Genomic DNA, 22425 nt, shown 5'->3' on the forward strand with positions numbered 1-22425 from the left:
ACAAGCTCTGCGTAATTATGGAAAGCACTCAGTAAGGCTGGATGAATGAATGGGAGATCCAGGCCCAGAAAGAGACATCCTTTCCACAGAGCCTCAGGGAGCTTCCTGCTCTGAGTCTGTCAGAAATGGGAGCAAGAATTGCAAGTGCCTTACTATGCCCAGCAGACTCCGTTAGAACCCGGCCACCACCAGGATCACCAGCCAGTCCCTTGGAAGAGGCAGTGACAGACAGACAGTCTGGGTAGATGGCCAGGAGCAAATAAGAGAAGACACCCAGCAAACGTGGCTGAGGCTTTACTTTGATCAGGAAGGCCTAAGGCAGGGGTCATGTTACAGGAGCAGGGCCTGTAAACCAGACAATGCTGCTCTTTCATGCAGCACAGGAACAGCTCGGGGCTGAGCTCCACAGGCCAGGGGCTAGGCAGGCCCCTCAAAGCAGACACAACCACTAACAGGAAGGAAGGTCAGGCTGGCTTTAGTGCAGTGAAGGGTAATGCTGGGAGGGGGACGTTCATGAAGGAAAGTGGGTAACTGAGGCTTTAAAGCGCCTGCATGGGACAGGAGTTTAGGGGAAGTGAAGAGGGGACAATAAAGTCTTGGGGGTAAAGATGGGAATAAACAGGAGAAAGGAATGGGGAGGCAGGTTCTGGGATGCAGAGTCCAGTGCGCTCCACAGCCTGGGCAGAGGGCTGAGTATGGGCTCCTCACTCCCACCTCCTGGCCTTCAAGGCATTACTTGTTGCCCCAGACAGCCATCTTTGTGAACACAGGTCTTGGGAGGAAGCGGCTGGACTTCATGTAGGCAGAGATCTTCTCCAAGCCCTCAAATCGGGAGATGAAGTCCTTCAGGTTTGGGAAGGCGTCCAGGCAGCTGGGCTCAAATACTTGGTTTCTCTCAAGGACATCATAAGCGATGAAATCCACAAAGGTGATCTTGTCCCCAAGAAACCATGGCTGCTTCCCCAGAAACTGTGAGTAGAGCTTCAGCATTTCAGGGAGTCCCTCCAGGTATTCTGGCTTCAGTTTCTCAAAATCTGGGTCATAGCAGAGTCTGGCCAGCTGCATGCGGTTGTCCATAAGCTGGTTCTCCAAAATGTCTTCCCAAATCTTCTCCTTTTCGGTCTCCCCACACAGGTTGTGCTTGCGGGCAATGTAGCGCAGGATGGCGTTGCTCTGGGTGATCTTGTGAGTCCCATCAATCAAGTAGGGCAGCCCGCGGATGTTCCAGTACCCCCAGTGTCATGGGCATGGTGCTGGTTGCTACGGATTCTGCAGACAGGCTTCGGCGGGCGGGGCTCAGACTTTGAGAGCGAAGACTCTTAACAGGCTATCCTCCTCTCTTTGTCAAATCTGTATCATGTACAAACTGACTGCTCTAGATAGTAATCCTAGCACTTTGGGAGGCCAAGGCAGAAGAATCACTGAGTTTGAAACCAGCCTAGGTAGCAGAGTGAGACCTTGTCTCTCTTTCTTTTTAAGAATTATAAAAAATTGTTTAAAAAGAGAGAGATAATTAAGGAGCATAACAATTAAATGTAATGTATCATCCTAGACTGGAACTTGGTGTGAATATATCAGCTATAATGGGCATTTTAGGGCACTTAAGGAAATCTCAAGATAGACTGCTAAAATGTCTGTAACCTACTTTAGAATACTTTAGCATTAATGAGTTAAAAAATACAAAGACAGATGAAGAGGACAGAAAATATAACCCAACTCTAATTTAAAACTCTTTCAAAATGTCCTTAACTAGGGTTAACATTTCATAATCTACGTTCTTTTGTCTTTCTTTTATTAACTATAATTTTAAATGGAATGTGCATTTTCAAAAAGATGTACTAACTTACCCCTGGCATATATTCCATAAATATGGAAAGTGTTTTTTCCTGGGGATCCCTCAAACAGCCATAATACTGAACAATTCGCTCATGCAGCAAGTTTTTCAGCAACTGAATTTCACATTCAAGTGCGTTTACTTCCTGAAAGAGAGAATTCATTGTTAAGTCTTCAACAATGTCAGTAAAAGCAAAAAATTCTAACTTCATGGACCATCAAGGTGATTTCATTCTGAAAATTTTAGTTCCCAGTAACAAATATCTGAAAGTCTCTAACCAATAACTTTTTAAACGGTCCTTAATGATATGCTAAAGCAACACTGAATCAGATTAAGATTATAAGTGAGGTACTAAAAAAGAAAAATACATAGTTAAAAAGCAGATAAACATATCTAATCTGTTTTACAAATAATTTATACTAAAGAAAACTGCACTTTTTTGTAAAAATGCTTCTTGTTTAGAATGGAAGGGGCTTAATGTTAAAAAAATAATAATAATTAACATTTCTTATAATGTGACAAAGTAAATGTGTGCAATGATTTTTACCTTGCTGGTCTCAGGACTATCAGGATCAAACTGAACTTGCTTAACAGCCAATTCTCTTCCTGTATCAACATCATAACAGAGGTAGACCCTTCCAAAGGCTCCTTGGCCAAGCAGTTTGCCCAATCTCCAGTTGGTTGGAGCCCGAGGTGCTGAAAAAGAACACTTTCTTAAAGTGAAGTATCAAACAGCACACAAATGGTTAATAACTAAATGAACATACTGCATTAGTGACATCCTCCATTGAATGTGCTTGGATATAAGGGAAAATTATGATTATCCAAATTCACATAGGTACCGTCTTTCAAAATTTTCTCTTTCATCAATTTTCTACAAATCCTAAACCAAAAAAAGATTCATATCCCAAGAGTCATTTTTTTCTGAAATTGTTTTCCTAATTACACATGTGACAGCATCTTTCTTTCACTCAATCTAAGATGCCAAAGACTGTAAGATGCACCATTTCTAATCTTCACTGCAGTAATATTTGTACTTAGTTTTTCAGCCTCCACCTACAATGTAGAAAGTTGGAAAAAGTATCAATCCCATACAAACAAGAGAAATCTGGGTAATCTACAAAATTTAACTTTTATTGAACACATATCAAAAAACTAAGATTGCAGGGCAACCAACTAACCTGAAATCGAAGGAAAAAGTGGCACCTCCAAGGAGAGACAGAACAGAAGCACTGACTCACTTATGGCAAAGCACAGAGAAAGACCCACACAAGCAGGGAAGAATTCACCTCCATTTTAAACAAATGTGGGCTGGCACGAGAGTATTGAACCCTTGGGAGATCCAGACACAGGTGAGCTCACACCTGCTCAAAGTCTTTTCTGTGGACCTCTACCATGCACTCACAGGGGCAGGAGACACCAGGGAAAGCCTCTCTCGGTAGTCAAGGCCTGGAGAAGGGGAATGGCCCACTGTTGTGGGAAACGCAGAAAGCCCTTCCAAACCCTTCTCCCCTAAGAAACAAGAGCCTTCAGCTGCTGGAGAAAGCAGAAAACCCTGTCACCCCTGCGTTACAGGTAAAGACCTACTGAGACTAGGGGAATGAGAAAGAAAGAAAACAAACAAACAAACAAACCCTACCCCTGAGAGAGAAGCTGGAAACCTTCTGTGACCCTGACCATTAGAGCACTCCTACTCCTGGAAGATGGGTAAGCCCATCTCTGAGAACGGAGGAGATAAAGCCTGCCTAAGACTGAAGCTAGACAGGACAACACAGAACCCTCTATTCTGCCTCCCCATCCTAGGCTTGCAAGTAGCAGCAATCCACTACTGAGAGCACAAGGCCATAGAGAGATCCTCTCTCTCTGAGAAGTAGACACAAAAGGAAGGTCAAGGCTGGGTACAGTGACCCACACCTGTAATCCCAGCACTTTGGGAAGCCAAGGCGGGCGGATTACCTAGGTCAGGAGTTCAAGACCAACCTGGCCAATGTGGCGAAACCCCATCTCTACCAAAAAAAAAAAAAAAATTGCCAGGTATGGTGGCGGACACCTGTAATTGCAGCTACTCGGGAGGCTGATGCAGGAGAATCGCTTGAACCCGGGAGGGGGAGGTTGCAGTGAGCCAGTATCGCGCCACTGCACTCCAACCTGGGCAACTCCATCTCAAAAAAAAAAAAAAGGCTGATGGAGCAGGACTACTGAGAAAATCCCTTTAGGAAACCAGTACAAGGTAACTGGAAGAATTTAAAGTCAGTGGTGCACAGGGACCACGGCAACAACAAAATCCAAACCCAGCTCAACTCCTGACTAGACTGACTGACTCAGTTTCTCATAGTTATGGCCTAGCAGAAGAAGAGCTGTCCCTATTTCCAGGCATTACATTCTATTCACCTCCTCTTTATCCTATATATGATATCTGGCATTCACTGTAAAATGATGACACAAAAAAGCAACCCTTCCAAAGAAAATCAAGAGAGAAAGCAATTAATACAACCAGACTCAGAAGGTTCAGACGGGAAATTTAAAATAACTATGACTAACATGTTAAAGGTTCTAATGGAAAAGGTAGACAACATGCATGAACAGATGGTGAACAGAGCAATGGAAACTACAGGAATGAGTCACATGAAAATGCATGAAATAAAGAACAATGACAGAAATTAAGAATTCCTTCAACAGGATCATAAATAGATGCAACAAGGCTGAGGAAAGAATCAGTGAACCTGAAAATACATCAATGGGGCCAGAGAGAGGGGGCGGGGAGGAAGAGAGAGAGAGTGTGTGTGTGTGTGGGAGAGGGAGAAAAAAACAGAGGTATGAGACAGTATCAAATAGTCTAGTGTACAGGTAATAGGAATCCCAAAAGAAAAAGGAAGAATGAGACAGAAAAAATACTTGGAGAGGTAACAACTGAGAACTTTTCACAAACTATAAATACAATAAACTGAAAGAACACCAGCTGGGAACCCTACACAAGTACACCTAGACACATCAAATTCACACTGTAGAAAATCAAAGACAAAATCTTGAAAGCAGCTGGGACAGCTGCGGGGGAAGAAAGCATATTACATATGGAGGAACAAAGATAAGAATTATAGCAGATTTCTCTTCAGGAAGTATATAAGCCAGAAGACAATGGGACAATAGCTTTAAAGTGCTAGAAAGGCCAGGTGCAGTGGCTCACACTGTAATCCCAGCACTTTGGGAGGTTTTGGCAGGTGGATCAGCTTAAGCCCAAGAGTTCAAGACCAGCCTGGGCAACACAGCAAAACCCTGTCTCCACAAAAATACAAAAATTATCTGGGCATGGTGGTGCATGCCTGTAGTGCCAGATACTTGAGAGTCTGAGGTGGGAGAATTGCTTGAGCCCAGGAGGCAGAGGTTGCAATGAGTTAAGATTGCACCACGGCCTGAGTAACAGAGTGAGATCCTGTCGCAAAAATGAAGGAGAAATAAAGACTTTTTTCAAACGAACAAAAGCTGAATGAACTTACTACCAGCAAGTCTATTTTACAAGAAAGGTTAAAATGCAGTTTTTTAGGCAGAAGGAATTTGATACCCAATATATCTTGGATCTGTCTTTGTTTACATAGATTTTGGATCTATACAAAGATCTATAAAAATGAATATACTGAAAATATATATAAAAGACATTTTTCTCTTATTTTTAATCACTTCAAAAGATAGCTGTCTAAAGCAAAAATAACAGCAATATAGCATGGGGTCAATATGGATATAAAAGTAAACTATGACACACTAGCAGAAAAAAGGAATTCAGAGTATGTAAATAGTGCTGCAATAAACATCTTTGAGCATGAATCTTTGTATGCACTGCTTACATAATAAGGTCTAAATGCTTTGCAATCTGGCCTGAGTTACCACTGTAGGCCTATTCCCACTATTTCAAGTAAGATACCCCCACATCAGCCAAAAATTGAACTATTCACCATTTTTAGATGATGTTATGGCCTCTTGCACATTACACATTATCTCCTCAGCTGGTGATTTCTACTCACATATAAATGCTATACAATTATTTCTCCATATATCATCTACCCCATTAGATTATGTTTTAAGAGATTATGTTTGAAATCTCAGTGGCAGGCATTCAACAAGGGTATGTGAAATAAATGGATAAAAAATGACTAGTTGGTAATAGTTTTCCTAATACAAGTGAAGAACAGAATTATCTAAAGTAATTAGCAGTGATACCATGCTTATACCTGACATTCCAACTACCTTTAGAAACACCATTATTACCTTTTTTGAGTAGTTCATCTGACCCCAAAAACTCACTTAGGATTTATTCCTTTTAATACTATACAATTCTGCAAAGGTTCTGCTCTACATTTCACTATGCCAAGTTCTATTACTTACAACGGCTGGGTGGGCTGATGTCCATTACGGTCAAAGTAGGATTGTCTATGTCACTTCCCCTTCTTCTTATTCGACTATCATCATACTCTGGGGTAAAGATACTGCTTCCACTACTGGTGCTTAAGGAGTGATCAGTAGGACTGAAACTCACAGGAGACCGGAAGCTGGTCCCCTGGGTCCTTCTAGCTCTTGGAAAAGTTTTACGACCTACAAAATGAAAAGAGAATGACCTTATACCTTTTGTTAATATGTTGTACTTTTAAAGTATTTAAAATTTGTAATGTAGAGAATAGAAATTTGTCCTGTAACTAGGCTAAGAAACTGAAATACCAATGATTGGGTGGGAAAAAATAAACAGAATCTGAATATGAATTCAAATAATCTCTTATGATAAAACATGTATGAGTGTCCTCACACACACATACACACACAAATCATAAAAAGGAACCTCCTTGCTTCTGGATAAAAAGGAGAAAAAAAATTTACTCTCATTTCCAATAATGATTTTAAAATCTAAAACAAAGATTCAAAAGTTCATAGGTAGTAATTTTTTTCTTTTCTTTTTGAGACGGAGTTTCACTCTTGTTGCCCAGGCTGGAGTGCAGTGGTACAATCTTGGCTCACTGCAACCTCCACCTCCCAGGTTCCAGTGATTCTCCTGTCTCAGCCTCCCAAGTAGCTGGGATTACAGGCGCCCACCACCATGCCCAGCTAATTTTTCATATTTTCAGTAGAGACGGGGTTTCATCATGTTGGCCAGGCTGGTCTCGAACTCCTCACCTCAGGTGATCCACCTACCTCGGCCTCCCAAAGTGCTGGGATTACAGGCATGAGCCACCGCACCTGGCAAGTAATTTTTTTTCTTAAAGGGATGATGTAAGTATCAATCTCATCATCAAGGAGTAATTTTCTAATATCATTTAAAAATTACTTCTTTTGGATGGGTGCAGTGGCTCATGCCTGTAATTCCAGCAATTTGGGAGGCAAAGGCAGGCAGATCACTTGAGCCCAGGAGTTTGAGACCAGTCTGGGCAACATGGTGAAACCCCATCTCTACTAAAAATACAAAAATTAGGCCAGGCACAGTGGCTCACGCCTGTAATCCTAGCACTCTTGGAGGCCGAGGCGGGTGAATCACTGGAGATCAGGAGTTTTGAGACCAGCCTGGCCAACGTGGCAAAACCCCGTCTAGACTAAAAATACAAAAATTAGCCAGGTGTGGTGGCAGGCACCTGTAATCCCAGCTACTTGGGAGGCTGAGGCAGGAGAATCCCTTCAACCCAGGAGGCAGAGGCTGCAGTGAGCTGAGACCGTGCCACTGCACTCTGGCCTGGGAGAAAGAGCAAGACTCCACCTCAAAAAAAAAAAAAAAAAAATTAGCCAGGCATGGTGGCAGGCACCTATAATCCCAGCTACTTGGGAGGCTGAGGCAGGAGAATCACTTGAACCCAGGAGGTGGAGGGTGCAGTGAGCAGAGATCATGTCACTGCACTCCAGCCTGGGTGACAGAGTGAGACTCTGTCTAGGGGGGAAAAAAAAAAAGAAAATTACTCCATTTTGGCCAGGTGCAGTGGCTTACACCTGTAATCCCAGCACTTTGGGAGGCTGAGGCAGGAGGACTGCTTGAGCCCAAGACTTCAAGACCAGCCTGGGCAACATGGTGGGACACTGTCTGCACAAAAAAATTTTTTTAATTAGCTGGGTGTGATGGCAAATGCCTGTAATGGCACACATCTGAACTCAGGAAGCCAAGGCAGGAAGATCACTTGAGCCTAGGAATTTGAAGTTACACTGGGCTAAGATCATGCCGCAGCACTCCTGCCTGGGCAGCAAAACTTTGTCTCTTAAAACAAAAAAGTATTCCTTTTCTTTAAGGTACAGCCAAGTCTTATAAGTTGACATAAAGCCAAAATGCCCATTATATTTTTGTTATAACACAATTTCCTCATATTTTTCTAACGGTATTATACAAATATGAGGTTAAAAATTTTTTTTTTGTATTTATTTTTGTTGTTGAGATTTTTAACTGTTCTTGTGGTCTAATTGCTAGAAACTTACCATCATTATACTCTTGATGATGATATGAAACATGATACCTTCTTGGATATGTTCCTCCTTTTCCAAATTTCTCAAAGATAGGGTTATCATAGTCTGTTAAGACATATAAGATGGTTATCTTTTATTTTAAAAAATAGTTAAATATTTCTAATGATGAAAAGCACATTTATAAATTTTTATTTGACTTTTCAAAAATCTCCCCTCTCCTTCCCAGCCAAAACATTATCCAATGACATAAACATTTAAACATTTAGAATTTATAAAGTCTAACCTGAAAATTCCTGATGATTGTCTGGGTAGCTCTGTGCCCTAGGCATTCGTGATTTTGGATAGCTCTCTCTATAAAGAAAAAAATGTCACATTAAGTTTACAGAAAGTACGTAAGACATTAAAAAAAATCTTTAAGCAATATCTGTATCTGTGCCTCTCTGTGTGGGTGTGTGCAAAGGAGCTCACTTTGAAAGGTCAGCATAACTAAAACAGAAAAACTACACTCACTTGGTACATGTAGGCAAAGAGCCTGGCTTCAAAAATTAACCTTACAGTACAGTGGAAGAATAATGTATTTTGGAATCATACGTGTTTCTAAGCACTGTGTTTCAATCCAAGCTCTGCCACTTAACTATGTAACCTTGGCAAATCACCCTTCTGCATCAACAAAAAAGATAATTTCCAACCAATCAAGTGTATACAAGTAAGGTGTCCAGGATAGTTGTTTGCAAATGGTGAGTACTCAAATATATAGCTTTCTCGTTACTACTTCCGTGAATTTCTTAAATGTCCACCTTGAGGTAGACATTGACACATACAGAAATTTCATATACATGGACAAAAGAAACTTAAATGTGCATTCCCACACAGTATTAGTTATTTTTTCAGAATTTGCTTTCATAAAGCAATTCCAGAGAGGATTACCAAGAATACTGTCCTACTGAGACCAGAAGGGGGAGCACTTGTAACAAAAAATTCACATTTTGCAACTTCATCCTGCTCATATTCCTGAACAGCTTTTTCACAAAAGTACTTAAATGTTTGCCTACACGTACCAACGTGGCACAGTGGGCTACAATTACCAATAATTTAAATTATTTCTAATCTGGTGCCAGAATGAACATAATCCTGAACAGGTGAAATAACTTAGGAAATCTCCAAAACCAAACATATTAATGTAAAAGTTGATAGCACTTTCACAAACACAGTTTTAAAAGTAAATGCACATAAATTCTAAATTTGATTTGCCTTCAAACACACAATTTTGACATGCAGGAAATACTCAAACTATTATAATCAGGTATCATTTTAACTAATAAAGATACTGAATTCCATGAGGTAAAGGGATTTATCCACACTGTGCAAAAATTAATCTCCCATCATTATATACAAGTACCAATTATATTCCTCTGAATGTAGCACAAAAAAGTTACTGATAATTCAACATGCTATCTGTATGAATATTTACCCGTATCTATTAAAAAAGAAAAACTACTATAAACTGAGCATGGTGGTTCATGTGTGTAATCCCAGCGCTTTAGGAGGCCAAGGCAGGAGGTTTGCTTGAGCCCAGGAGGAGTTCGAGATCAGCCTGGGTAACAAAGTGAAACCCCCATCTCTACAAATAATACCAATAACTTAGCCAGATGTGGTATTAATAGCAAATGCCTTTGGTCCTAGCTCCTCAGGGGTCGGAGGTGGGAGGACTGATAGAGCCCAGGTCAAGGCTGCAGTAAGCTGCATTCACGCCACTGCACTCCAGCCTGGGTGACAGCAAAACTCTGTCTCAAATAAACAAATCATCCAAAAACTACGATAAATATTACCCATCCAAAGGACTATCAAGTGATGGACAACTTCCTGAGCCAGAATTTTCAGGGCTGCTTAAAGATAATGGATCCAGCATCTAGGAAAAAAAAGGAGTTCCACCATGATTCAATTTGATATAACCAAAAGTTGCTTATTAAAAAAAACCTTCCTTAATGAGACATACTTCATGTAACATAAAATTCACCCATTTAAAGTACACAAGTCAAGGCTTTTAGAATACTGAGAGCTGTGCAACCCTCACTCACCACAATTTTAGAATAATTCCATACTCAATAGTGGTCACTCTCCAGAGTTACTCATTTTCAAATGTCCCTTGTAAGCAAGCCACGACTTCAAAATTTCCTAAGAGAAAAATATTCTTTCTCTATAGACTATTGACTAAATAATTAAAAGCTACAACATTTCACACTATTTTGCTTACTGAAAACTGAACAATGGCCCCACCCAAACTGAGACTAATGACACTATGACTGTTACATTAGAAAATGTGAACTACTATAATAGTGTGAACATATAATGCAATGCAATGTTAAGGGAATAATAGCAACTCCATGAAAACATTTTAATACTATAAAACTGTTTCAGAAAGTTCACAAACCTCAGTTTCATGAAGTTAAATATTTGTAGTTTCATTCTATCTTTCAAATGTTTAAAAAAAAACAATCTGGCTGTTAATTCCCGGATTACAAAGCAAATGCATTATCATTCACTCATTCATTCACTTACTGAGCAATAAAAAAACAGCTGTATTCCAGCTTTCTTTACACAGGCACAAGTAAATTAACGGGCATTTTCCTATATTTTTTCTATTTTGTTCAGTTAAGATATGCAATTAGAGAAGAGATAACATACACACACACACACACACACACACACACACACATACCCAGTTACCTGCCAAATCACACTGACCCTGACAACATCTCTTTAAATTAAATTTAAAAAATCAAACTTTTGCTTACTTGGTCCATGCTCTCTGGAATGAACTCTCCTTCACTGTTGATACTAGTGAATGACCCATTTCGGGCAACCTGGTGTAATTCATCTGGAATGTATCCTGGGGGAGGAGAACTTCTATCTCTACTAGTAGGACCTCAAGGAAGAAAAATAACGTAATTTATAATTATAGGCAAGGGAATCAAGTTTTGTTTTAAATAGGCTATATTTCTGAATTATGTCAATAATACTTTCAGCAAAAGAAAATTCAGTTTTTATTAAAACTTGTCAGAACATTCATTTGTAAAACTTCAAATGGTTTTATAACCTTTGTAGATTCCCACCCTATCATAATTATTAACCTCACCATAATATTACATTTATACTCACTAGGTAGTATCGTATTCTGACTGCTAATGGGATGATAATACAACATAGATTTCTGGTATTAAGACAGTTTAAGTAATCACATTTCTTATAAGACAATAACCCACTTTATTTTACTTGGTTCTGTGGAAATGATGCTATATTTATTGGTACAGTGTCTCACCTTTCCTCATAGTTTTTTGAAATTAAACTATAAGATATGGGGAAGTTATGTGAGCATTTAAGTTCTGGTCCAATTTAAAGCAAAAAAGATTTCAGCTTTATGTAAAGGAGTCATTGTGAGTATATGCAAGCATTTGTTAGTGAGACAGGGAGAAAGAAGAGAGCAAAATGATTACCAAGACATGTGCATAAAAGAGAGTACTGTCTACACTTGTCTGTAAAATGATTAGGAGCTCAATTTGAGTCAGGATTGATTTAGGCTTCATAACAACTGTAGCCACAGTAATATTGGTCCGTAATATTTTTATTCCTTCCATATCCCCGTGCTTACAAAAGATCAATATAGTCAATTACTAAAAGGAGACAGAACTAAAAAAAAAAAAAAAAAAAAAAGGCTATGAAAATTTTGTCTCCCTATTTGACAACCCATTTTTCACAGTAATGCATATGCCAATGCACTCTTGGTTGAGACCTGTTTATCAGCATACACTCCTAACCTAAAGGAGTTTTTCCTCTATCTCCCTTTTATAAAAACAATTAAAGAAAATAACTGCTAACATATAAGAAAAATAATTAATGGTCATATCTAGCAAAGCCATTCAAAGTTTAAAGCAGTGCCAATAAAAGACTACTAATTCTATACTTAACGATTTCCAGTTTCTTCTTATGCTAGCACTGACGTCAAGAATATTTATTAGAATAAGATTGAGGTATTCAGTGTAATTTTAATTCAAAATATATTTAAAATGTCAATTTAATTAGTGCATTTAGCTTGCTCTGTCTAATGCAACTAAAGTGAATTAGAGCTGGGCACCGTGGCTCACGCCTGTAATCCCAGCACTTTGGGAGGCCTAGGTGGGCGGATCACATGAGGTCAGGAGTTCGAGACTAGCCTGGCCAAAAAGCTGAAACTCCATCTCTACTAAAAATATAAAAATTAGCCAGGCATGGTGGCAGGTGACTGTAATCTTAGTTATTCGGGAGGCTGAGGCAGGAGAATCACTTGAAACCAGGAGGCAGAGGTTGCAGTGAGCTGAGATTGCGCCACTGCACCCCAGCCTGGGTGACAGAGTGAGACTCTCATCTCAAAAAATGAAATAAAATAAAGTGAATTAGCAATTTTTAAATAAAAAGACAAGTACCATAATGTGATTAAGAAATGGGGATAAGGCCGGGCGCGGTGGCTCAAGCCTGTAATCCCAGCACTTTGGGAGGCCGAGACGGGCGGATCACGAGGTCAGGAGATCAAGACCATCCTGGCTAACACGGTGAAACCCCGTCTCTACTCAAAATACAAAAAACTAGCCGGGCGAGGTGGCGGGCGCCTGTAGTCCCAGCTACTCGAGAGGCTGAGGCAGGAGAATGGCGTAAACCCGGGAGGCGGAGCTTGCAGTGAGCTGAGATCCGGCCACTGCACTCCAGCCTGGGCGACAGAGCAAGACTCCGTCTCAAAAAAAAAAAAAAAAAAGAAATGGGGATAAAGAAAGAAATGTACAATGAACATCTGAGCTTTGTACAATGTACAAAATGTACAAATGTACAATGAGCTTTCTAGTTTGAAAAGTAAAATGTACAAGTGTTCTCTAAATTTAATGCTACAACAATCCCATGACTTAAAGAAGAAAACACATTTACTGGTCTCAGGTTCATCAGAGAGCTGGAATTTGAATTTGGGTATTTCAAATGTTCTTTCACCAAATTTTAAAACTGTATCGAAATACATCTGAACGAAAAGGACAAGCCATTTGTATTTTGCCTGTGTATCACCTCTGCTGCTCGCATTTCTGCATTCCCGAAACCCAAAGTAGGACTTTTGTAAGACAGACACTTAGAAGAAAATGGTCATAAAATAGCTTCTTCTGGGAACCAAAAGAGAACACGAATAATGTCTATTTTTTCGGTAGTTCACATGCCAATTCAATTTTTTCTTTGATTATCAGCAATCCTCTTCTGTTACCAATCTCTTTCAGATTCCCAACCACATTTATTTTGACCCACTCTCCTGCGTCCTCCTATTCATCTGTTTTTCCTCCTCTTTAACTTTTCTCTTTTAAATCCGCCCCCCATACATGTTTTCATGCTATCTTTAATGGCCATACTCACTGTCCTCTCTGTAAGAACATTTATACCAGCGGTTTTTTGAAACAATGTAATGCTTTTATCAAATAAAAATGTAGATTATCAATGTTTTATACAAATTGCAGAACAGACAGAATGGGGAGTTCAGAGTACCTGTGTCCAACTCATGTTGCAAGAATAAAGCCGCCTTAAAAAAAGCATGCAAAATCTTTATTTCTTTATATCATAATCTTAATTATAACAATAAATTAATGGCAAATGAAAACAAATACTAATAAAGTAGTAATAAAGCATAATATAAAAATTCTTAGTATCTTTGACAGCATTCTTGGCAATCACTAAAACCCTAGAGAAAGACTTGTGAATTTACAGTCTATTAATTTTAATATATTATAATTACTTCCTTTAATTTTTTTCCTCCATTCTATTTGTACAATGAAAACTTTTATTTATTTATTTATTTTTTTTTTTGAGATGACATCTCGCTTTGTCACCAGGCTGGAGTGCAGTGGCACAATCTCAGCTCACTGCAACCTCCACCTCCCCGGTTCAAGCAATCCTCTTGCCTCAGCCTCCTGAGTAGCTGGGTCTACAGGCATGTGCCACCATGCCCAGCTCATTTTTGCAATTTTAGTAGAGATGGGGTTTCACCATGTTGGCCAGGATGGTCTCGATTTCTTGACCTTGTGATCTGCCTGCCTTGGCCTCCCAAAGTGCTGGGATTACAGGCATGAGCTACCGCACCCAGCCTAAAACCTCTTTAAAGTTTTATTTGTATTTGTTGACATTAAAATACCCTGAATATATAAACAAAGAATTTAAATTGGAGATTACTAATCCTGTAAACTTGAATTTCCAAGGGACGTCAAATAAATAATGTATTTAACTTAAATTACAGGAAGTAGAGAAATAGGATATTAGGTATCAGGAATATGTTTAGGTGCTGCACTACGTTAAAGGATGGAGAAGAAATTATTCATTTCGTAATTCAGACACCAGCTTTCTTACCGATTATAGAAAGCCGTTTTTTCCTCTCTGCTCCAAATACTGTATTATCCAAATCTTCTAGTGATGGCAATGGTTCTAAATTAGTAGCCTACAAAGGAGAAAAGACAGTTAATGCTGTTCTTCCTCCTTGGGGCTTTAAACAGAATCCTCTCCCCTACCAAGTACAAACCATTTTATATAGTTTGTGAGCCTAATTAAATCCTCTCTTTGAAATTTTAATTCTAACATAATTCTTTCTAAGTTGTCAGTTTCTATTAGTTTCATATGTACAACATATTATAGTTATGTATAACTATGACTGTGGTTTTGAGGAGCAAGGATATTAAAGTATAGTAATTAAAGGATGTAAGTTTACATTTAATCATAATGAAAATATTGCAATGATTACAGAATATAATTATGTTTCATATATTAACTTTTACAAGCCTAAGTCCTATAATTCTTACTGAAAAAAATATCCCAAGTCATACCTGTGTACTTCCATTTATTACAAGTAATATCTTGAGGCTCTTCATATGAATACTACGATCCAGCAGTTCCACAGCTTTGTCCAAGTCATCTTGAGTAGTTAATGGAATTACCAACTAAAAACAAACATAAGGAATCATGCAGCTATCTCACTAGGTCAAGTCTTCCACGAGCATCTCCACTACTAAGGAATTACAAATGTCCAAATGCCTTGCTCTGTGATTTGATTCCTATGATGAAAGTCTGAATGTGTACGTGTAGATTGTTTTGCCCTCCTCATTCTACCACCACTAAAATCTTAGAATGAACACAGATGTTTTTAAATTTGTCTTTATTAATCATTACATTATTTTAGAAAATAACATTTAAAGATTAATTTTCTAGGATATTTCCATAATGTTGCTAAATTTAAGTTACAGTATGTTCACCCCCAAAAAGCATGAAGGAGTACAGACAAAGACCATATGAAATAAAGGTACTACTTTTTTCTGTATAGATGAAACTCAGTTCTTTTTTCAATAGTAACCACAAATTTGTACTCTCAGCTGGTGTGCTCTTCAACATACCAACATCCTGAGTACCTGCCATGGAGGACAGCTGCCATGGAGGGGTACCGCTAGTAACATATCTGCAATCTACAGCCCACCTAGAGTTCTTCTCTCTGAGCCTGGTGACCTGACCACTATACACTAAAGCAAATAAGCTAATGAGTTAACTATTCCATAGTAAACCCTCAATGTGGAATCTGCTTTCATTAGTCTTCTCATGCAGCAGATGTTATAGAGGACAAAAGCACCTAAGAGGTCTATGAGAAAAAGCATAATTCATACAATTTAAGAAAGTAAAAATACCTTTTTTTTTAAAAAAAAGCCAATTTAGTAACTTAAGAAGACTCTGTCAAGAACGTCAAAGTATGCTCCATTTCATTGAAAGAGGAACAGAATAAAACCAAGTGAACATATTCTGCACTAGTTAACCTGCTCTACTTAGCACAATACACGAGCCATTCAAATGCAAGGCTGAGTTAATTTGGAGTCTCTACAGTACAAATTCTTTGAGGACAAGGACACCCTATACCAGCAATGAGCAAAGAGCAGACAACCTGGTAAATGCTGTTTAATAAATATCACAGTGCTCAATCTGAACCCAACCCACTAGCTGGTATGGTGTATGTTCATTCTGCAGACTTCTTTATGAAAAAAGTCCTTGAGGTTTTTGATTTTTTGTTTTGAGATGGAGTCTCACTGTCACTCAGGCTGGAGTACAGTGGCAATCTCAGCTCACTGCAACCTGACTCCTGGGTTCAAGTGATTCTCCAGCCTCAGCCTCCCCAGTAGCTGGGTTTACAGGCATGCACCACCACGTGTGGCTAATTTTTGTATTTTTAGTGGAGACAGGGTTTCACCATGTTGGCCAGGCTGGTCTCAAACTCCTGACCTCAAATGATCTGCCCACCTGGGCCTTCTCAAGTGCTGGGATTACAGGTGTGAGCCACCGTGCCCAGCCAAAAAAGTCCTTGTTATAAGAAATGCTGCCAGACACAAAAATAAAGAAGGATCCATGTGAATTCCATCAGATAATCTGCTTGCACTTACTTACTCTGTTCTTAAAATATAATCCCAATTTCTGTTTGTAGCTAATTTTGTATTACTGTAAGTGACCAACTAACTGGGCTCTTTTTGCTCGATGAGAATTTTTTTCTAATAAAATACAATTATCAACTGTTTGGTATCATAGAACAAGCCTGATCTATTGATCTACTTAAATACATTTCTATTTCCCACCAATTATGAAACATACTGGTATTTCTTGCTTCTATCTTCAATAGTCTATTACTTTTTAAGCACTGGAAAACATTTTAAAGCAATGATAATGACTTCTGCCGATTTTTCATTTGAGGGGAAAATCTGAATACTTACTTTTACTACACATTTATAACTAGATTGTTTACTTCTCCAAGATACTGCTACTTTTGGGGGAAAAAACACTAAGTCAAATGACAGAAAAAAAATATGAACATAAATTATTCTGCTCTTCTTCAGTTTGCTGCTGTAAAATGTGAACATCCTGGAGGAGTGTCTGGTGCAGCAGCTTAGGCACTACCTACAGACCTAATGTGATCCTGCCTGTGTTCTAAGGTTACAAACTATTATAAACTGTAAAATGAGGATTAAGAGTCAAGAACAAGTCCCAGGTTATCTACATTATACTAAATAAATCAGAGAATGTTTTCTTGCTTGGTGAATTCATTTCAGTCTCATTCATGAAATCTAACACCCTCTGGGGCCTATTTTTGATAAATCAGTTGTTTGTTGACATAAATCCTTTCTAGGAAGGAAACTTAAAATTGAGTTTGAGAACCATTAAATAGAACTGAAATCTGAAAGAACTGAATTATCTTCCTGACTTTACACAGTGAAGTGTCAAGACAGCCATTAAAAGGCTCTCTAGGCTGGACGCAGTGGCTCACGCCTGTAATCGCAGCACTCTAGGAGGCTGAGGTATGCAGACTGCTTGAGCCCAGGAGTTTGAGACCTGCCTGGGCAACATGGTGAAACCACATCTCAACAAAAAATACAAAACTTAACAAGGTATAGCAGTGCATGCCTGTAATCTCAGCTACTTAGGAGGCTGAGGGGGGAGGACTGATTGAGCTGGGGAGGTCAAGGCTGCAGTGAGCCATGACTGTGCCACCGTACTCCAGCCTGGGTGACGGGGAGATGCTGTCTCAAAAAAAAAAATTTTTTTTTCCTGCTCTACTCATCTAAAATGGAAGTGATCTTAGAAAATCCTTACTTGGCTTGAACACCTCCACATTCAACCCCCATGACACTGACACACACACACACACACCCTGAACACCTCCACACCCAACCCTCATAACACACACACACACACGCACCCACACACACACCTTATTAAAGATAAGCCAGGCCGGGCGCGGTGGCTCAAGCCTGTAATCCCAGCACTTTGGGAGGCTGAGACGGGCGGATCAAGAGGTCAGGAGATCGAGACCATCCTGGCTAACACGGTGAAACCCCGTCTCTACTAAAAGCTCCAAAAAAAAAACTAGCCGGGCGAGGTGGCAGCCGCCTGTAGTCCCAGCTACTCGGGAGGCTGAGGCAGGAGAATGGCATGAACCCGGGAGGCGGAGCTTGCAATGAGCTGAGATCCGGCCACAGCACTCCAGCCTGGGTGACAGAGCAAGACTTTGTCTCAAAAAAAAAATAAAAATAAAAAAAAATAAAGATAAGCCAAACTAACAAATCCAAACAACCCCAGCTTATATTTCTGCTTACATTTCCTTAAAGTTTCAATTCTAGCCAACTGGAAGTTTATACAGTAATAGTTCATTCTGAACAGAGAAATTAATATTACACTAGAAAAAAATATTTATAGAAGTGGAATGACATGCAGTATAAATGAATTTTTTGCTTGTCCAAATGTCCACAAAACTAGTAAGATTTTCCTACCCCCAGTGTCCAAGATGATGCATTTGGCTTGGGACAATATGTCAAGATATGAGACAGGACACGGCTCACTCACAGAATCTCAGGGTTGCAAGAAATCTTAAATGTAATCTTACCCTAATGCCACCTCTACCACATTCCTGCCAAGACGCCACCAAAATATAATGGTAGAACCACTGACAGAAATCCTTCAGAAAGCATGAGAAAAATAAACTAAAAATGGAGCAATTTTCCAATTTTTAGAAAATGGGAAAGGGTTCTTAAAAATACAGATCAGGCCAGGCACAGCAGCTCACGCCTGTAATCCCAGCACTTTGGGAGGCCCAGGCAGGTGGATCGCTTGAGCTCAGGAGTTTGAGACCAGCCTGGGCAACATGGTGAAACCGTCTCTACCAAAAATACAAAAATTATCCGGGCGCGGTGGTGCCCGCCTGTGGTCCCAGCTACTCAGGAGGCTGAGATAGGAGTATCGCTTGAGCCCTGGGAGGCAAAGGTTGCAATGAGGTGAAATCGGGCCACTGCACTCCAACATGGGTGGACAGAGTGAAACCTTGTCTCAAAAAACAATAATAATAATAATAATGTTAGCTTGATGTCAATCCTCAAGAAAACCCCAGAAAAAAATTACACAGCAAACTGGGAAAAGTCATTTAAAAAAAAAAAAAAAAAACAGCCGTTCTTACAAGCTGGCACAGGTATAATATGGACAAATCATGTCACGCTAACCTCATTGTTCTTGATAGACCTACTAGGCTAGTAGATAAAGACAATACTGTAGTCTTAATGTATCTTGGCATTTGAAAGTTTTCCATAATATAATTTTAGAAAAAAGAAAAAAAGATATGTCTTGGTTCCCCTGTAATCATCCTATGGGATAATGACACAAGTTCAAGACATTTTTTTAAAAATTATTTCTTTTATGTTCAGACAACTCTGTCATACAGGCTGGAGTGCAGTGGTGCAACTCTAGCTCACTGTACCCTCAAATTCCTGGGCTCAAGCTATCCTTCCACCTCAGATCCCCTTGCCTCAGCCTCCCAAACATACAGGTGTATGCCATCACACTCAGATAATTTTACTATTTTGTAGAGATGGGGTCTTGTGATGTTGCCCAGGTTAGTCTTGAACTCCTGGCCTCAGGTGATCCTCCTGCCTTGGCCTCCCCAAGTGCTGGGATTATAGGCATGAGCCACTGTGCTCTGCCCTTTATTCTTCATCACAATACTTTATGCACTTTTTTTTTTTTTTTTTGAGACGAAGTATTGCTCTGTCACCAGGCTGGAGTGCAGTGACACGATCTCAGCTCACTGCAACCTCCACCTCCCGAGTTCAAGCGATTCTCCTGCCTCAGTCTCCCAAGTAGCTGGGATTACAGGCATGCGTCACTATGCCTGGCTAAATTTTGTATTTTTAGTAGAGATGGGGTTTTACCATGTTGGCCAGGATGGTCTCAATCTCTTGACCTCGTGATCCGCCCGCCTCGGCCTCCCGAAGTACTGAGATTACAGGTGTGAGCAACCATGCCTAGCCTACTTTATGCATTTCTTTCAAAGAACTTCATATATTGAAACAGCTCATTTATTAACGGCTTGCTTGTACCACAAGTCTATCAGGTCTACTCTATAAGGCGCTGCAACTTATAAATTATAGCATGATGCCTGAAAAATTAATAAATGCTTTCTGAATATAAAAACCAAATTCACCTAATTACTAACCCAATTATTAACTAAATTGTCCTATAAATTTTAAGATCACAAGATCCTGATATCTCATAGTATCCCAAGAACTAAAAGAAACTTCAAAGATCACTGAATCCAATCCTAAGTTTACAGAACATTAAAAAGGGGTTTCTCCACAACACAGAGCTCCTCATTGCTAAAGCAAGCCCCTTAAGATCATATGTACTGATTCCCAAACATAATAATCTAATTGAGCCCTGACCAACACTAAAATAATCCTTCAACTCAATTGTTTAACTACCAAAGCTCTGTCATCTGTAGCCAAGTGTAGAGTATGACAGGAAAACACAGTTCATCAATAAAGTACATAGAATAAAAACAAAACCATAAATAAGCAGCAAAATTCCAATACATGTATTTTCCCCTATAATATGCCCTCATTCAATTATTTGCATAGTAGCACCCTCTATTATTTTCCACAATGAAAAAAAATCCATTTTAGTTAAAATTTACTTAGCTTTTATTCTTCTGATATACCATATATTTATCAATCCCTAAATAAAAACACGTCTTAAAAGCGGTCTCTTAAACGAACACATTACTTTTCAAGATAAGATCTACTAAAGTTAAACTGTATGTGTTTACCTCATTGTTGGTATAATGTAGATCCATAGACTGTCCAAAGGCAATTTTAGCTTTAGATCTCAGATCTTCCAGTTTAACTGGTCTAGGGAACTGAAGGATTCTATATAAACACAATTTTAGGATTTTATTTTCTTAGGTAAAGTAATAAACTTGCAACAGTTATCTCCTTTTAGAGAGATACAAAATTAACTTTAAATTATGTAAATATTCACTTTACTTAAACACTACAAAAGCACATTTTTTATCACAGGCACAAATTTTCAACCCAAAATTCAAAAACTCTGAAGTCTGTTTTATCCTAATACAAATTTTAAGAAAGAAATTCTCAAATTTTTCTGCAGTTTTTAATTTGCACTGAAACTACCATATGAATGTTAAACAGCAATGCAAAATGTTTATTGAGTAAAGTGATTAAACTTAACTATGTGACATCTTTATAACAGAATGAAATGAAACTGTTAAAAAGAATAAAGTTGGCCGGGCACAGTGGCTCAAGCCTGTAATCCCAGCACTTTGGGAGGCCGAGACGGGCGGATCACGAGGTCAGGAGATCGAGACCATCCTGGCTAACATGGTGAAACCCCGTCTCTACTAAAAAAAAATACAAAAAAATAGCCGGGCGAGGTGGCGGGCGCCTGTAGTCCCAGCTACTCGGGAGGCTGAGGCAGGAGAATGGCATAAACCCGGGAGGCGGAGCTTGCAGTGAGCTGGGATCCGGCCACTGCACTCCAGCCTGGGCGACAGAGCGAGACTCCGTCTCCAAAAAAGAATAAAGTTGTTCTCCAGGGATTCAAATTTTGATTTCTGTATCCTTATCAACTCAACATTTTGGGGTACATGTATCATGTAGGCACACTTCCAAAATAAATATTTTTAAAAGATTAAAATTTAGTGTTTTCTTTCTATTTTCCAAAGGATTGGCCTGTGCTGCCCCTTGAGCATGCACCTAAAGCTTGAAGACCACCAATACCACACTATAAGACCCATAAGGAAAGAGACTATGTCTGCTTTGCTCCCTTTATTCCTCTAGGGCCTAGCATATATATACTACGTACTCAACAAATAATGCTGAATGAATGAAAAAATTGGGAAAATATCCATAAAAGAATCTTAAATAGGAAAACAGATTGGAGAGTTCCATGGTTTATCTGATATATTCCAGTTTTAAACATTTCTATATAAAATACGCTTATATGATTTGTGCGCCACTTTAAAATCCTTAAAACTGTTAGGCTTTTCACTACATTATTTCATGAGACACTACTAGCAGATATGAAATTCCATCGTCAGGCCAGGCACAGTGGCTCATTCATGCCTGTAATCCCAGCACTTTGGGAGGCTGAGGCAGATGGATCATCTGAGGTCGGGAGTTCAAGACCAGCCTGGCCAACATGGTGAAACCCCATCTCGACTAAAAAATACAAAAATTAGCCGGGCATGGTGGCAGTCGCCTGTAACCCCAGTTACTCGGGAGGCTGAGGCAGGAGAATCGTTTGAACCC

General features: G+C 39.4%; 2 protein-coding genes across 2 annotated transcripts in view; both read right to left on the bottom strand.

Moving 5' to 3' along the window:
• Positions 1-22425, bottom strand: part of MAP3K2 (mitogen-activated protein kinase kinase kinase 2) — a 98015-nt gene that overhangs the window by 19167 nt on the left and 56423 nt on the right. The window contains exons 5-14 of the mRNA XM_030916897.1: positions 20925-21024; positions 15133-15246; positions 14663-14750; positions 11053-11183; positions 10087-10166; positions 8541-8608; positions 8270-8362; positions 6212-6418; positions 2382-2530; positions 1848-1979 (exon numbers count right to left, since the gene is read on the bottom strand). Of these exons, the coding sequence (XP_030772757.1) occupies positions 1848-1979; positions 2382-2530; positions 6212-6418; positions 8270-8362; positions 8541-8608; positions 10087-10166; positions 11053-11183; positions 14663-14750; positions 15133-15246; positions 20925-21024 (1162 nt within the window). The remainder of the gene's footprint in view (positions 1-1847; positions 1980-2381; positions 2531-6211; positions 6419-8269; positions 8363-8540; positions 8609-10086; positions 10167-11052; positions 11184-14662; positions 14751-15132; positions 15247-20924; positions 21025-22425) is intronic.
• On the bottom strand, positions 283-1360 carry LOC104662429 (glutathione S-transferase Mu 2-like). Its single transcript, XM_010363451.2, has one exon. The coding sequence runs from the start codon at positions 1075-1077 to the stop codon at positions 733-735; it is 345 nt and encodes a 114-aa protein (XP_010361753.2). The 5' UTR covers positions 1078-1360; the 3' UTR covers positions 283-732.

The sequence above is a fragment of the Rhinopithecus roxellana genome, chromosome 14 (assembly GCF_007565055.1).
Source record: "Rhinopithecus roxellana isolate Shanxi Qingling chromosome 14, ASM756505v1, whole genome shotgun sequence".
In the NCBI taxonomy this organism is placed as follows: Eukaryota; Metazoa; Chordata; class Mammalia; order Primates; family Cercopithecidae; genus Rhinopithecus; species Rhinopithecus roxellana.

Excerpts from the sequence above, each read along its gene's own strand:
- LOC104662429 (XM_010363451.2), bottom strand. The coding sequence starts at position 1,077 with ATGGACAACCGCATGCAGCTGGCCAGACTCTGCTATGACCCAGATTTT.